We start from the raw sequence: 15,717 nt of genomic DNA, 5'->3' as shown, positions 1-15,717 counted from the left end.
GGGGGAGAGGGGGTGGAAGCGGAGGAGGGCGGCGAAGGGCCGGCGATGATGAGGGCAGGGGGCCGAGCCGGCCCGGGAGCGCCGCGCTCGCTCGCCCTCTCGTTCTCCTCAGGGGCTGCCGGGGCCGAAGGGCGCGCGGGGCGGGAGGGCGGGGGGCGTGCGGGGCGCGCGGGGGTCTCGCGGCGGCGGCGGCGGCGGCGGCTGCGCGGGGGGAGGGGCGACGACGGAGGAGGAGGAGAAGAGCGAGAGCGCCTCGCGCCGCGGGAGCGACGGAGCCAAGAAGAAGAAGGGAGGGAGAGAGGGAGGAGGGGCGCGCGCCGGGAGGGAGGGCGGCTCTCGGAGGCGGGCGGCCAGACGCGCGTGCGCACGCCCCTCCCTCCCCCGCCCTCCTCTCCTTTCCCCGCCCTCCTCTCACTTCCCCGCCTCCTTTCCGCCCCCCGGCGCGGTGGCGGCGCTTTGTGACGCCGACGCGTGTCCCCCGCCCTTAAAGGGCCAAGCTGCTGTGGGGTCCGAGGGCAGCCACAAGGGATGCCCTTGGCCCCAAAATGACGGTTGTGCGGCTGAACGCCGCGGTGCCTTGGGAGCTCCCGGGAAGGGACTACTGGTCCTAGAGCTGTCAGCGCCTTCCCTTCCTCTCCCGATGTGTGGGTGTCCACAAGCTTCCACAGCCATCCTCCGTCGAGCCCTGGTCCTCTACAGGCCCCTCCCCGTGACACAAAGTCCGCCGTCCCTGCACTCAGTAGGTGCTTGACAAGAATATGCTGAGTTTATGAGTCTTATCGTGGGAACAAGTGTCCCGACATATTTTGTGCAGGGCCCTCAAGCCCGTGTGTCCTTGGCAGTGTGTCACCCACAGGGGTGGGGTGGGGGAGAAGATTCCCATCCAAGAAATGGGGAAGGCAGATAGACCAGCTTCTACTTCTCTTCTTAACTACAAAGAGGAAGTTGTGGGAAATAAAGAGGGAAGTAGAAACGCAGACTAAATAAACCTGGGTTCCTGGCCCTTCCCTGTGATTTGGGGCAAGTGCTCTGGCTATCCCTCAGTTATTTGTAAAATGAAGTACTATCGGGGCACCTGGCTGGCTCAGTCCATGAGCACGCGACCCTTGATCTCAGAGTTGTGAGTTCAAGCCCTACCCTGTGTGCAGAGATTACTTAATAAAATCTTTAAAGAAAAAAAAAATACTATGGTTGAACTTTGACTCCCTATAGATCCTTTTCAGCTTGAAGGTCCGACCTGGAACTGAGGGACTTTTAAAATAATCATAACTGGGGAGCCTGGGTGGCTCAGTCATTAAGCATCTGCCTTCAGCTCAGGTCCTGATCCCGGGGTCCTGGGATTGAGCCCCACATCGGGCTCCCTGCTCCGCGGGAAGCCTGCTTCTCCCTCTCCCACTCCCCCTGCTTGTTTTCCCTCTCTCGCTGTGTCTCTCTCTGTCAAATAAATAAATAAAATCTTAAAAAAGAAAAAAGATAATCATAACTGAAGTGAGATGAGGAGACAGTCTTAAATCCTCATGATTTAGAATAACCTGTTCTCTTGGAAAGGCATGTCCTGTGGTAACTGCTGAAACGTTTCCTAGAAAAGTCAGGATACTATGAGAGTTCCACACATTTAGAATTTTGAGATCAAAAAGATCCTAAGTTCCAACCCTGGCTCCACCATTTACATTATCCATTCCTTATTCATCAGCTTCTGTAATAAAGGGTTAATTACACCTAACTTAAACTGTTGTAAATATTAAATGAGATCATCTATATACAGCATTTGACACAATGACTAGCACATGGTAAATGATCCATAAATAGAAACTTTAAAGAAAAAAAAATTTAAGGCATAGCTGTATTCTGGCTACCACCCCCTCAACCATTCTGACTTCCCTTCCTCTACCATTCAATTTAGGGACAAGAAGATTGCTGACCTGGAAACGTGGGAGATGATGTTGACACCTTTAATAACAAGGATGTGAGTAGACAAATAGGCAGAAAGTTCATCTTCAAAGCATTTCACCCTCAGTAACTCATCACAGTCCCACCCTTCCCCAGAAGATGGTAGATCCCTAGCCTAACCCACTGTAACATACACCTGACAACCAGACCAGAAGCTGCTAGCTGAGTTTAAATAAACTCATAAATTCATAGTAAATATCTGCAATGACCATGGCCCTAAGGTAGATGGCTAATAAACATATATCTGTCTAGAGGGCTCATAGCCTAGTGTGATAACGAGGTGTGTACTAAGGTTCTCCATTCTCAGGTCAGAGGAAGTCTAGAATTTGTCTCATGCCTTTTTATCCTAGCAGGTAAGACATTGTTTATCAGTAGGTTGCAACTGTGTCTTATTCATGCCTGGATCCAGGGCAACCAGCACATTGACACAAAGTAGACACTAAGTAATTATTCTCATAGGCTTACAGCCAAGAGCAGGAAAACAATCAGTAACAACAACAACAAATTGAACCCCACCCTCCACCCCCATGTCTAATAGGACCTCTCAGACACACAGTAGGTGCTCAAGATTATAAATTCATAAGGATGACAGGTCTTGTTTATACAAGCTTCTTTTTTATATACAAGCTACCATGATGTTTGGCACATTGTAGGTACTCAAAATATATTTGTCAGAAGAATGAATGGCAGAAACAGCTTCCTACAGCTTTCCCATAGCGTGGGAAAGGTAAAATGACAGGTAAAATGACTTGACTGATTGGTGCCCTCTGGTGGTAAAGAAAACAGGCCACTTACCCTCAGTCTACCGCATCACCTGGTACTCTTCAACCAGGGCTTTTTTTTTTTTTTTTAAGATTTTTATTTATATGAGAGAGAGAGAGAGAGGGAGCACACAGCAGGGGGAGGGGCAGAGGGAGAGGGAGAAGCAGTCTCCCCTCTGAGCAAGGAAGCCCGACGTGGGGCTTGATCCCAGAACCCTGAGGCAGACGTTTAACCAACTGAGCCACCCAGGCGCCCCTCAACCACAGCTCTTCTGAAGAATTGATTCTTTCTTCCAAAGAGAAAAGATATGGAAATCTTGAAAGATAAATGAAAGATAGGAGTGTTTGTTTTAGAGAGGTTAATTCTGACCTTCTAGAATGACTCCTTTTAGGGGACCAACATTTTTTTTCATTCTCTGTATGTTAACACGTGTAAGTCAACTAGTGCTCTTAAGGAGCCACAATCTTTCTTTAATAATAATAGCTAACATTTGCTGTGCATCAGTATGTGACAGGCCCTTTACAAGCAGTATCCTGTTTAATTGTCAAAAAATGCATGACATCCATACTAGAACATCTGTTTTCCTGAGTATAATAAGATTTAGAAAGGTTAAGAAAGTTACCAATGTCACCCAGTGGGTAAACGTTAGAACCTGGAGTTCAATCTTGGCCATCCCACTTAAGCATGACTGCTCTTAACCGAAGTACTGTAATATTCCTAATCTAACATGCCCATAGCAATCCGTGCATATCATATCATCTCCAATGCTATACTGCAATTATTTGTTTACATCTTTCTCCCAGACTCTGAGGTGCTCTTAAGAAAGAGCCATTCATTCATTCAACAAATATTTATTGAGTGCCTGCTATGTGACAGGCCCTATGCTAAATGCCAAGGATACAGTAGTGAATGAGATGGAAATGATTTAGTCATGCCCTCGTGGAGCTTACATTCTAGTGGCTGAGACTGAATCACACAAAAACAAGTAACTACTAGATAAATAATATCATTGCAAGTTTTGGTGAATACTAATGGAGGTGATTAAAGTAGGGCCTAAAACTGAAAATGTTGGGGTGAATGCAATTTTTTAAAAAAGATTTTATTTTATTTATTTATTTGGGGGGGGGGGCAGAGGGAGAGAGCAGGCTCCACGCCCAGCATGGAGCCCATCGCAGGGCTTGATCTCACAACCCTGAGATCATGACCTGAGCCAAAATCAAGAGTTGGATACTTAACCAGCTGAGCTACCCAGGTGTCCATTAAGATTTTATTTTTAAGTAATCACTACACCCAATGTCAGCTCAAACTCACAACCCCCAAGATCAAGAGTCCCCAGCTCTACCAACTGAGCAACCAGATGAGCCAGGGGTGAATGCAAATTTTAAATGGAGACAGGACAAAGGCAGAATAAACCTCTTTGAAGTTGCATTTAAAGGAAAAGGCGGGGGGGGGGGGGGGGAGCACCTGGGTGGCTCAATCAGTTAAGCGTCTGCCTTCGGCTCAGGTCTTGATCCCAGGGTCCCGGGATTGAGCCTCACATTGGGCTCTCTGCTCAATGGGAAGCCTGCTTCTCCCTCTCCCACTCCTCCTGCTTGTGTTCCCTCTCTCTCTGTCTCTCTGTCAAGATAAATAAATAAAATCTTAAAAAAAAAAAAAGAATGAATACCGGGGCCAATGGCCTCTATGTGCCCACCCTCTGCCCCAGATGGTGGATTATACAGAAATTATGTGGCTGTGTGTGTGTGTGGGGGGGGTCCACGCTGCCCTTCCCCCAGGCCCACCTGTCATGGAGAACACAGAGTCCCAGTGTATTTTTCTTTCTTTGTTTGTTTGTTTAAGAAAAAGTCCCAAATCAATAGAGTGAGTTTGTTTGGTTGGTTTTGTATTTTTCTTTTTTTAAATGAATCAATAGTAACATCCAATTCTCCGAGGGCTCCCTCCTCCTGCACCTGAGGTGGTGGCAAGCAGGATCCTGGGGGCTGAGGCTGCAGCTCAGGGCAGAGCAGGGCCAGATGTGGGTTTCCAGCCTTGCTTGGCCTCAGGGCTGGCAACCGGATCCTGGGGCAACCCATCTGGTCTCTTGAATAAAGGTCAAAGCTGGATTTAAAAAAGAAATTGAATAGAGGGACCAACCTGTAAAATGTGAGGGCAAGTACATAATTCCAGGTTTCTGGCTTGTGATCATCATGTCTTATTTATCTCTTTATCTTTGACACTGAACACAGTGCTTGCCATTTCTTTTTTTTTTTTTTTAAAGATTTTATTTATTTATTTGAGAGAGAGAGAATGAGAGAGAGCACATGAGAGTGGGGAGGGTCAGAGGGAGAAGCAGACTCCCTGTGGAGCAGGGAGCCCGATGCGGGACTCGATCCCGGGACTCCAGGATCATGACCTGAGCCGAAGGCAGTCGCTTAACCAACTGAGCCACCCAGGTGCCCAAGTGCTTGCCATTTCTTAAGTGTCATCCAGTGTGGAATGAGTGGTTGACTTATCTCTCGGCTCTCTGATCTTCCTCAGTGCTTAATCAGACTTCAACAGAGCTGCTTCTTCTCAGTCAATTCAAACTCAAATTATGCTTCAAGACTTAGCACAAACCCATCTCCTCCAGGAAACCTTCCTTAACAATCAAAACATTCTTTAGCCATAAAGAAGGAAATCCTGCCATTTGTGAAATATTGATGAACACTGAGAGCATTATGCTAAGTGAAATAAGTCAGATAAAGACAAATGCTGTATGATCTCACTTATATGTGGAATCTAAAAAAGCCAACTTGTAGAAACAGAGTGGTGGGCAGCAAAGCAAGGTTTATCGAGTGATAGCAAAGTGACAGTACAAAGCTCCCAAGGAGGGAAGGGACCCCAAGGGGTTGCCACCGGAATTTCTAAGTCTAGGGGTTTTTATGGACTTGATAAACCTTGCTTTGCTGCCCACCACTCTGTCTGGTTTATCTCTTCATTCTTCGAAGAGGCGTGACCAAAAACCAAGGGCACCGGTGGAGAAAAAAATCCTGCAACATGGGGATTGAATTCAGGACCCTGAGATCAAGACCCAAGCTGAGACTGAGTCGGACTTTTAACCAACTGAAGTGACCCAGGTGCCGGCGGGGGACTGATGAATTTTTAAGAGGAGAGTGACATGGTAGAATGATAGTTTTGGAACACTCATTCTGGCAACCATGTGGAAAGGGATTGAAGAAGACCACTGAAAAATTCCTTTACAAGCTATTGCATAAATTAATAAATTAATCTGTGCTATTAGAAGTCAGGATAGGAGTTACTGTTGACATAATGACTAGATGGTAGAGTGAGGGGAAATTCTAAAGGTTCAGGAAATGTTCTGTTTCTTTTCTGGGAGCTGGTTACATGGGTATGTTTGGTATATGAATATTCAAGATGTACCGTTATGTAATTTTCTATATGTATATATGTAATTATATATATGTAATCGTATGCTTATGTAATTATATGCATAGATGTAATTCTATATGCATGTGTGCCTGTAATTTTTATATATGTATATTGTATATACACTTATAACTACATATATGCGTATATACTGTACAAAAAAGCTGTTGAATGAAACTGTCCTATACTCTTCAAAAATGTCATGAGGGGCACCTGGGTGGCTCAGTCGTTAAGCGTCTGCCTTCGGCTCAGGTCATGATCCCAGCATCCTGGGATCGAGCCCGACATGGGGCTCCCTGCTGGGCGGGAAGCCTGCTTCTCCCTCTCCCACTCCCCCTGCTTGTGTTCCTGCTCTCGCTAGCTCTCTGTGAAATAAATCAATAAATCAATAAAATCTTTTAAAAAAATGTTATCATGAAAGACCAAAAAAGGAGAGCTCACAAATGTTCTTAGATTAAGAGAGAGAAAAGAAACATGACAACCAAACTGATGCATGATGTTGCATCAGGAAATAAAATGCTACTGTGTAAAGGGTATTTTTTGGATAATCAGCAAAATTTGAATAGTATTGAATCAAGCTTAAATTTCCTGAATTTTATAATTGGACTATGATTAGCCCTTGTTCTTATTACATATATGCGAAAGTATTCAGGGATGTGTGCAACTAATTCTCCCGTGGTTTTGCAAAATAGTGTGTAAATGCATAAAGACAAATTTGACAAAAGCAAACACTTTTTTTTTTAACTTAAGATTTTATTTATTTGAGAGAGCGCGCGCAACGGAGAGCGCACAAGCAGGCGGAAGGGAAGAGAGAGAGGGAAAAGCAGACTCCCTGCTGAGCAGGGAACCCCATGTGGGACTTGATCCCAGGACCCTGAGATCATGACCTGAGGGGAAGGCAGATGCTTAACCAACTGAGCCAGGCGCCCAAGACAAACACTAAGTTATGATGGATAGGTGAAGGAGTTCACTATATTATTACTACAATGTTTTGGTAGATTTGGAAAATTTTAATAAACTGGAGAGAACCAATTATAATCTAGGCACAAGATGATGTGATTTGGACTAAATTTGGCACTAAAGACAGAGAAGAATGAATAAATTTAAGACATATTTTTAAGATAGAACTGACTAAACTGTTTATTTGATAAAATGTAGTAGATGAAAAAAAGGATAGGAATCCCTGGTATAAATAAACAGTGTCGAGTGCCAAAACTAGCTCCGCCCTTCTCCGTTCGACGCAAGCTGCGGAAGTGAGGAAAAGAAAGCGACCGCTAAGCTGCAGACAGGCTTCCGGTGTGGCGTCGCAAAGAGACCGTAAATGGGAGAACCCAGGTTGGCCCCTCCCCCATGATGGGTGGTCCTGGGGAGTAACAGATGCCAATGGCCAGCGATTCTTCGGGCACTCACCCAATGGCTCTGGAACTGGGCGGAGTCCTGCGGCACGAGGCTTGTCCCCACGCGGTGCGGGGAGTTTACCGCAAACCTTTGGCAATTCTCTTGCCAGGCTTCGGTTATTCTGCGGAGGGCTTTGGCACTTTGCCGACGTGGGAAGAAGTTGTGCCGAGTACTTGGGCTTTGAATCCGAAGTGCTGGAGCAAGACCTGGCCCCAGAGTTATGGGGCCGGCGCCTGCGGGAGCGCAGAATCGCGGAGCTGCTGGGGAGACAGAGGTGGGTGAGCTGTCTGGGAGGAAAGAGGGCTTTCCACGTGCCAGAGGTGGCAGAGACTGGCAGCTCGCCAGCGAGGGGCGCGAAGGCGGTCCCTTCTGGAAGAGCCTTATTCCACCACGTTTCCAGTCTAGGGCACCGAGACACTCAGGGGACATGGAACCTGGCGTTATTTGGATAGAAGCAGTAAAGCTTATTGAGCTTACTCCTTCGAGAGCTGTGCACCTGGAAGTTGAGGAGACCTAACCAGGTCATTTTCCTAACCAGGTCTTCCTCGTTGTCATTGTGCGAGATCTAACTTCTTGTGCCCGGTTCTGTCCTCGCCGCTGTAACAGAGGGCACATGGTGGTGCTTCTGAAACCCTTTAGTAGGGCTCTCACCCCTGTAGGACCGTGGAGTGGGGGCGGGGCCCAGGGCTGTAGGGGAGAAGGTTTGGGATCCTGCAGACCAGGGTGTGAAGCCTGCTTACAGAATAGGTATATTAAGTGTGGAATCTTGAGCTCAGGGAATTCCCTTCAAGTGTACATTTTCTGCCGGGATTACTGAGGATTGGATGATTTACTGAGTATATTTTACAGAGGCAGTAGGTCCTAGTTCTTTCCAACACTGACCACTTATACTGATGTAGTCTATAGTCAGGGCTTCCTGACAGGGGTAGAGCCTGGCAGGATTTGGATAGAGCAAGAGTGGAGACGGCATTTGCAGATTCCCAGAAAAGGAGGAAGCTCCCTGATGCATATACCGGAAATACAAGGAGCTCAAGCATTGCTCAGGTCAGGGCTCAGTGAACAACTAACCCTACCCCCAACTCCAGGCAGGGCTCCATGCTAGTGCTGTCACATAGACAAGGAGGCCTCAACTCAAGGAGTTTTCAGCCTAGAGCTCAGTGATATTCTTCTAAGTAATGATAATCCTGAGTTTTACAGTCTGACTCCCATTCAAAAGAGTGAAAAGGAGCCTGTGAAGCTTTTGCCCACATCCTATCATGGTGGCACTTCAGGCAGTGGATGCTAGACATATGTGACCTCACAGTGGCTGCTCTCCTCACTGGCCACAGGTGATGGAACTAGCTCTGGAAGGCACAGGCAAGGAGGGAAAGAAGGAGTCCTCAAAGAAGCATGCCTTGGCTGGGTCTCCAGCGGAGGGCTTCCTGCAGCCAGTGAAGCTTAGCCGGGCAGAACTGTATAAGGAGCCTACCAATGAGGAGCTGACTCGCCTTCGGGAGACTGAGAGTCTCTTCCACTCCAGCTTGCTTCGTTTACAGGTACTATTGGGTGGCTGGGGCTTCAGTTAGAGGGGTGGGCCCGGGACCCTGAGGCTGAAGGACTCTTCCCTGTCTTTTCTTTCAGGTAGAGGAGCTACTAAAGGAAGTGAGGCTACCAGAGAAGAAGAAGGAGCGGATCGATGCTTTCCTACGGGAGGTCAACCAGCGGGTGCTGAAGGTGCCTTCAACTCCTAAGACAGAGGTAAGGCAGGTAGTGTGAAGAAATGGAAAGCCCCGGAGAGGTCCTCAGTTTGGGCATCTGAAACAGGGCCTGCACTTCTCCAGAGGGGATGGGGTGCTAGGGAGCTCATTTTCACTGCCAGGAGGCTCAACTGGAAGTATAGTCAACCATGTGTTCGTTTGTTCAGCAAACACTTATGTTCCTTGGCAGTAGTTGTATTCTTATGATACGTCAGTGAACAAAGCGGTCTATTTTCTAGTGCTGGGCTTATGGATAGTAGAAAATAACCGTGGCAGGTAAACTGTGTGGCAGTGTTAGAAAGTGGTAAGCACTATGGGCAAAAGAGAAGGGCAAGGTAAGGGGATTGTGGGGATATCAGAGAATGGGAGTGGTTTGCAATTTTAAATAGGATGGTTGAGGTAGGCCTCATTGAAGTGACATTAGGGTGAAGATTTGAAGGACGTGAGTCAGCCATATAGATATCTAAGGGAGGAAGAGCATGCCAGGAAGGGGAAATAGCCAACACCAAAGGCTCAAAGGCAGGAGTAAGTCTGGCATGTTCCTTGGATTGAATGAGGAGAAAATAGGAGATGCGTTCAGAAAGGCAAAAAGGCAATGGAGGAAGGAGGCATTTCATGCAGGGCCTTGTACACTGAAACAAGGACTTTGGCTGTTTCTCTGTGTGAAATGAGAAACCATTGACGGGACATTTTTTGGTAAAGCAGTGATGTGATCTAACTTCATTTTAAAAACGTTCATTCAGCTCTAGCTGCCATCTTGCGTCCCCGCGTGTGTGCACCTAATCTCAGTTGGTCCGCCCGAGACTCCCTGAGCACCAGCCCTGTTCCCCCTCTCGGTCCCATTTCTGCTCCAACAAGATGAAAGAAACTATCATGAACCAGGAGAAACTCGACAAACTGCCAGCACAAGTGCGCATTGGTGGAAAAGGAACTGCTCACCGGAAGAAGAAGGTGTTTCATAGAACGGCTACAGCAGATGATAAGAAACTTCAGTTCTCCTTAAAGAAGTTAGGGGTAAACAATATCTCTGGTATTGAAGAAGTGAATATGTTCACAAACCAAGGAACAGTGATCCACTTTAACACCCCCAAAATTCAGGCATCGCTGGCAGTGAACACTTCCACCATTCCAGGCCATGCTGGGACAAAGCAGCTGACAGAAATGCCACCCAGTATCTTAAACCAACTTGGTGCAGACAGTCTGACTAGTTGAAGAAGACTGGCTGAAGCTCTGCCCAAACAATGTGTGGATGGAAAAGCACCACCTGCTACCGGAGAGGAGGATGATGATGAAGTTCCAGATCTTGTGGAGAATTGTGATGAAGCTTCCAAGAATGAAGCAAACTGAATTGAGTCAACTTCTGAAGAAGATAAAACTTGAAGAAGTTACTGGGAGCTGCTATTTTATATTATGACTGCTTTTAAAAATTTTGTTCATGGATTTGATAAAATCTAGATCTCTAATATTTTTAAGCCCAAGCCCCTTGGACACTGCAGCTCTTTTCAGTTTTTGCTTATACATAATTCATTCTTTGCAGCTAATTAAGCTGAAGAAGCCTGGGAATAAAGTTTGAAACAAAGGTCTCCAGTGGAGGGCTTTGCCTAGGGAAAAAAAAAACAAAAAACGTTCACTCAGACTGTTGTGTTGAAAGTAGAATGGAGGGGCGCCTGGGTGGCTCAGTCCATTAAGCGTCTGCCTTCAGCTCAGGTCCTGATCCCAGGGTCCTGGGATCGAGCCCTGCATTGGGCTCCTTGTTCAGCAGGGAGCCTGATTCTCCCTCTGCCCGCCACTCCCCTGCTTGTGCTCATGCTCTCTCTCTGACAAATAAATAAAATCTTAAAAAAAAAAAAAGAAAGTAGAATGGAGGGGGATAAAGGTAAAATCAGGGAGACTAGTTAGAAACCTATTATGTGGTGATCATCTGGAAAGTGGTGGCATCTCAGACTAGGATGGAGAAGTAGAGAAGTGGTCAGTGTCTGGATGCTCTTGAAGGTGAAATGGGTGTTCTTAACGGAGATGAGTCAAGGTGATTTCAATGTTTTGGGCTTGAGCAACTAGTGTGAAGTTGCCTTAATGAGGGGGACATGTTTACAGAAAGAGCAGGAGTTTGTTTTTAAATGTGTTGATGTGTTTAATTTGAGATGTCTACTAGACATCAAGGAGGACACGTCAGGAGGGCAATCAGATTACTGTGTATCACTGTCTCTTTCCCCACAGCTGACTGACCAGACCTGGCTCCCAGCTGGGGTTCGAGTACCCGTCCACCAAGTGCCCTATACCGTGAAGGGCTGTTTCCGCTTCCTGCCACCAGCCCAGGTCACTGTTGTGGGCAGCTACCTTCTGGGTACCTGCATCCGGCCGGACATCAACGTGGACGTGGCAGTGATCATGCCCAGGGTGAGGTCCAGTATTTGGGGGATGAGGTCCTGTTCCTTCACCACCTACAAATTCCTGGGTCCCTCTTTCTTTCCCACCTGTCACTTGCTGGAGGGTTGAAATCTGAACTGGAAATCAAAAGAGCAGGGGTGCCTGGGTGGCTCAGTTGGTGAAGCATCTGCCTTCGGCTCAGTCATAATCCCAGGGTCCTGGGATCAAGCCCCACGTTGGGCCCCTGGCTTAGTGGGGAGCCTGCTTCTCCCTCTCCCCGCTGTTTGTGCGTGCTCTCTCTCTCCAATAAATAAATAAAATCTTTAATGACAACAACAAACAAACAAAGAAACAAAATTTGCTCTTCTGCTGTCTTCTTGAGGGCAGCTTAAATGTGCCCTTGGGTCAGTTGCTGCCGTTTGAACTTTACTTTCCTCATCTGAGAACTAACTATATTGTTGTTAGTCCTGGTTCAGACACTCTGGCCAGCAAAGATCCCTGAGGTTTCTAAACTGTGTTGCACGTTGGCTTCATCCTGGCCCCTAAGTTCTCTAACAACAAGCACTTATGTGCCTGGTCGTCTCTCCCTTCTTCTGACCCTCACCAGGAGATCCTACAGGACAAGGATGGGTTGAACCAGCGCTACTTCCGCAAGCGTGCTCTCTACCTGGCCCACTTGGCTCACCACCTGGGCCAAGACCCCTTCTTCGGCAGTATTCGCTTCTCCTACACCAGGGGCTGCCACCTGAAACCCTCACTGCTGCTTCGGCCACATGGTGAGAGGCACACACTGGGCTGAAGGCACAGTCTGGGGTGACAGATCTAGTGGGGGTGGTGTGGGGACCTCAAGTCCAAGGTGAGGAGTTTGGGCCTCAAGTTTGAAGTGGAAGGTATAAGGACCTCAGATTCTAAGGTGGGAGGACGTGGGCCCTCACGGAGGAGGAGAGTGGTCCAGGGGCCCACCTGGCAGGATCTCAGCACTCCCTGTCTCCCCCCAGGGAAGGATGAGCGCCTGGTCACCGTACGTCTTCATCCATGCCCTCCACCTGACTTCTTCCGTCCGTGCCGCTTGTTGCCATCTAGGAACAATGTGCGCTCTGCCTGGTACCGAGGGCAGAGTCCTCCAGGGGATGGTAAGCAGGCAGTGGTATCCAGGTGGAGCTGAAGGGAAAGATGTTGGGATTTCTCCTCCCATGGCTTCCCCTCTCCTACAGGTAGCCCAGAGCCTCCCACCCCCCACTATAACACATGGGTCCTGCAGGACATGACCCTTGAGTCCCACGTGCACCTGCTGTCTACTGTCCTGGGTTCAGCCTTGGGGCTGAGGGATGGTGTGGCACTTCTGAAGGTCTGGCTGCGGCAGCGGGAACTGGACAAGGTGAGTTGGGAGTGGCCCAGCTTCCCTGCCTCACTGAGTGGCGGGCTGGGCCTGAGCTTGGGCCTCCCTCTCCATCTCTTTTTCAGGGCCTGGGAGGGTTCAGTGGGTTCCTTGTCTCCATGCTGGTTGTTTTCCTTGTGTCCACACGCAAGATCCACACCACTATGAGCGGCTACCAGGTCCTGAGGAGTGTCTTGCAGTTTCTGGGTAAGGTGGCTAGACCCAGAAAGGCCAAGGGTTCCACTCTTCCTGTGAATCATCTCATCCTATCAGGGATCATTCAGTTTCTTGCCATCAGACAATTGAGCAAACTGAATTTTAGAGGCAGGCAGTTGCAGCCACCTGACCAGAGGGAGAGTGTCATTAGGGCTGGGTCCCCTGGGAAAGGATACCTTCTGATACACCCACCTTCTCTGGCTCACTTCAGCCACCACAGATTTGACAGTCAACGGGATCAGCTTATGTCTCAGCTCAGATCCCTCCTTGGTGAGTGGGGCAGGGCTGGGTCTGGGCAAGGAGGCTTGAAGGTAAGGCCCCAACCCTGACTGGCTTCTCTCTGTGCCAGCCGGCCCTGGCTGACTTCCACCAGGCCTTCCCTGTTGTCTTCCTGGACTCCTCAGGCTATCTCAACCTCTGTGCTGATGTTACTGCCTCTACTTACCACCAGGTACCAATTGTCCCCCACTCCTGGGTACCCCTGATGTCCCAGTCCAGATTCTGTCCCTTCTGCCAGTCCCAGAGCCCCAGCAACTCCTCTCCAAAGAGCTTAGGTCAGGCATGTCTCTTGGTCTGAGCCCTCAGGTCAATGAAGGGAGGGGTATAGTGGTGATAGTCTCACATGTGAGTTCCCTGTTTATCTTGTGGCCACAGGTACAGCATGAGGCACGGCTGTCTATGGCATTGCTGGACGGTAGAGCTGATGACGGATTCCAGCTTCTGTTGATGACTCCCAAACCCATGATCCGGGCTTTTGACCACATCTTGCAGTAAGTTTAGGGCTGGCAGGCTATGTCAGTGGGTCCTTTTCCCTAGGGCTACAGTGATGGGGCAGAGGTGCTCAGGTCGGTGTTCAGATCTTCCTCATTTTGGGGTGGGAGGTGGTCTTTGGGGTCAGCAGCACCTCATTCTGTCTCTTTGTCCCTCTGTGCCCCTCTAGTCTCCATCCACTGAGTCGCCTACAGGCAGCATGTCACCGGCTAAAGCTGTGGCCAGAGCTGCAGGATCTTGGTGGGGACTATGTTTCAGCTGCTTTGGGCTCCCTGACCACCCTCTTGGAGCAGGGTCTGGGGTCCCGCCTGCACCTGCTGGCCCACTCTCGGCCCCCAGTGTCAGAGGTGAGGTGCTGTGGGTTGGGGAGTTTGTGGGCTTAAGGGGGACTAGATCCAGGGTCCCAGGGGATACAAAAGACACACCATTCTTCTAGCTAGATCTTTCTTTTTTTAAAATTTTTTTTAAAGATTTTATCCATTAGGGGCGCCTGGGTGGCTCAGTTGTTAAGCGTTTGCCTTTGGCTCAGGTCATGATCCCAGCGTCCTGGGATCGAGTCCCACATCAGGCTCCCTGCTCAGCGGGAAGCCTGCTTCTCCCTCGCCCACTCCCCCTGCTTGTGTTCTCTCTCTCGCTGTCTCTCTCTCTGTCAAATAAATAAATAAAATCTTAAAAAGGAAAAAAAAAAAGATTTTATCCATTAGAGAGAGAGAGTGTGCGTGTGCGAGCAGGGGGAGGGGCAGAGGCAGAGGGAGAAGCAGGCTCCTCACTGAGCAAGGAGCCTGATGTGGGGCTTGATCCCAGGACCCCGGGATTACGACCTGAGCCGAAGGCAGACGCTTAACTGACTGAGCCACCCAGGCGCCCCTAGATCTTTCTACCTAGTTGGAAAGTGGGTTTCTAGACGAAGCTGGGGCATTCTTGGGTTGAGTTCAGCTTTTTTAAACCCTGTAGTGGGACATCAGCCAAGGTCCACCGAAGCACAGAGACTCTGGGACCCTGACCCTGGGACTGCTCCTCCGGCCTGAGGGGCTGACCAGTGTCCTCGAACTGGGTCCAGAGGCCAACCAGCCTGAGGTGAGGAGCCCTGGAGTCTGGGGGATGATTTGGCCCTGTCTTGGGAAGTCCACGCTGGGTACTGGCAGAAGTGGTGTGGATTATCCTCATGCCACTTGGATTGCAGCCTGTCAGGGATTTTTGACAGAGCCCATCTTTGTTGATTTCTTCTACCACCCATTGCCTTTTCTCAGGCTGCTGACTTCCGCCAGTTCTGGGGATCTCGCTCAGAGCTTAGGCGTTTCCAGGATGGAGCCATTCGGGAAGCTGTGGTCTGGGAGGCAGCCTCTATGGCCCAGAAGCGCCTTATTCCCCACCAGGTGGTCACTCACCTTTTGGCACTGTGAGTGTTAGCATCTGGTTGCTAGGAAGCAGCCATGGACTGGGGAGCCTTTTAGGAGGGTCTGGCCCGGGCTTTGGGCTGAGCAGCTAATGTCCAGTAGCTTACTCCAATAGGCTCAATGCTCACACTGACTTTGTGCTGTCCCCCTTTCCCAGCCATGCCAACATCCCAGATACCTGTGTCCACTATGTGGGGGGCCTTCTGGACGCATTGATCCAAAGCCCAAAAGAGGTAAGGGTCGTGCGTCAGGGCTGGGGTAAGGGGGAGGGGTTAAAGAGGAGCCGAGGATTGAGCCTATTGGAGCAAGCTACTGGACATGGCTGGGAAAGGGGGAC

The 15,717-nt window shown here is 49.0% G+C and overlaps 1 protein-coding gene and 1 pseudogene across 1 annotated transcript in view; both read left to right on the top strand.

Annotated features, from left to right (window-relative positions):
* Positions 1-7,405: 7,405 nt before the first annotated feature.
* The window catches only part of NOL6 (nucleolar protein 6), a 13,948-nt gene continuing 5,636 nt past the window's right edge, over positions 7,406-15,717 (top strand). The window contains exons 1-16 of the mRNA XM_044920340.1: positions 7,406-7,452; positions 7,625-7,789; positions 8,844-9,050; positions 9,136-9,252; positions 11,469-11,648; positions 12,226-12,394; positions 12,617-12,751; positions 12,833-12,996; positions 13,083-13,203; positions 13,424-13,482; positions 13,562-13,663; positions 13,867-13,982; positions 14,153-14,330; positions 14,938-15,060; positions 15,234-15,382; positions 15,538-15,613. Of these exons, the coding sequence (XP_044776275.1) occupies positions 7,736-7,789; positions 8,844-9,050; positions 9,136-9,252; positions 11,469-11,648; positions 12,226-12,394; positions 12,617-12,751; positions 12,833-12,996; positions 13,083-13,203; positions 13,424-13,482; positions 13,562-13,663; positions 13,867-13,982; positions 14,153-14,330; positions 14,938-15,060; positions 15,234-15,382; positions 15,538-15,613 (1,950 nt within the window). The 5' untranslated portion in view covers positions 7,406-7,452; positions 7,625-7,735. The remainder of the gene's footprint in view (positions 7,453-7,624; positions 7,790-8,843; positions 9,051-9,135; positions 9,253-11,468; positions 11,649-12,225; positions 12,395-12,616; positions 12,752-12,832; positions 12,997-13,082; positions 13,204-13,423; positions 13,483-13,561; positions 13,664-13,866; positions 13,983-14,152; positions 14,331-14,937; positions 15,061-15,233; positions 15,383-15,537; positions 15,614-15,717) is intronic.
* Positions 10,110-10,644, top strand: LOC110581461 (annotated as a pseudogene).

This window comes from Neomonachus schauinslandi, chromosome 13 (genome assembly GCF_002201575.2).
Source record: "Neomonachus schauinslandi chromosome 13, ASM220157v2, whole genome shotgun sequence".
Taxonomy (NCBI): Eukaryota; Metazoa; Chordata; class Mammalia; order Carnivora; family Phocidae; genus Neomonachus; species Neomonachus schauinslandi.
The sequence above is the reverse complement of the archived record's forward strand: the minus strand, read 5'-3'. Positions and strand labels throughout refer to the sequence as shown.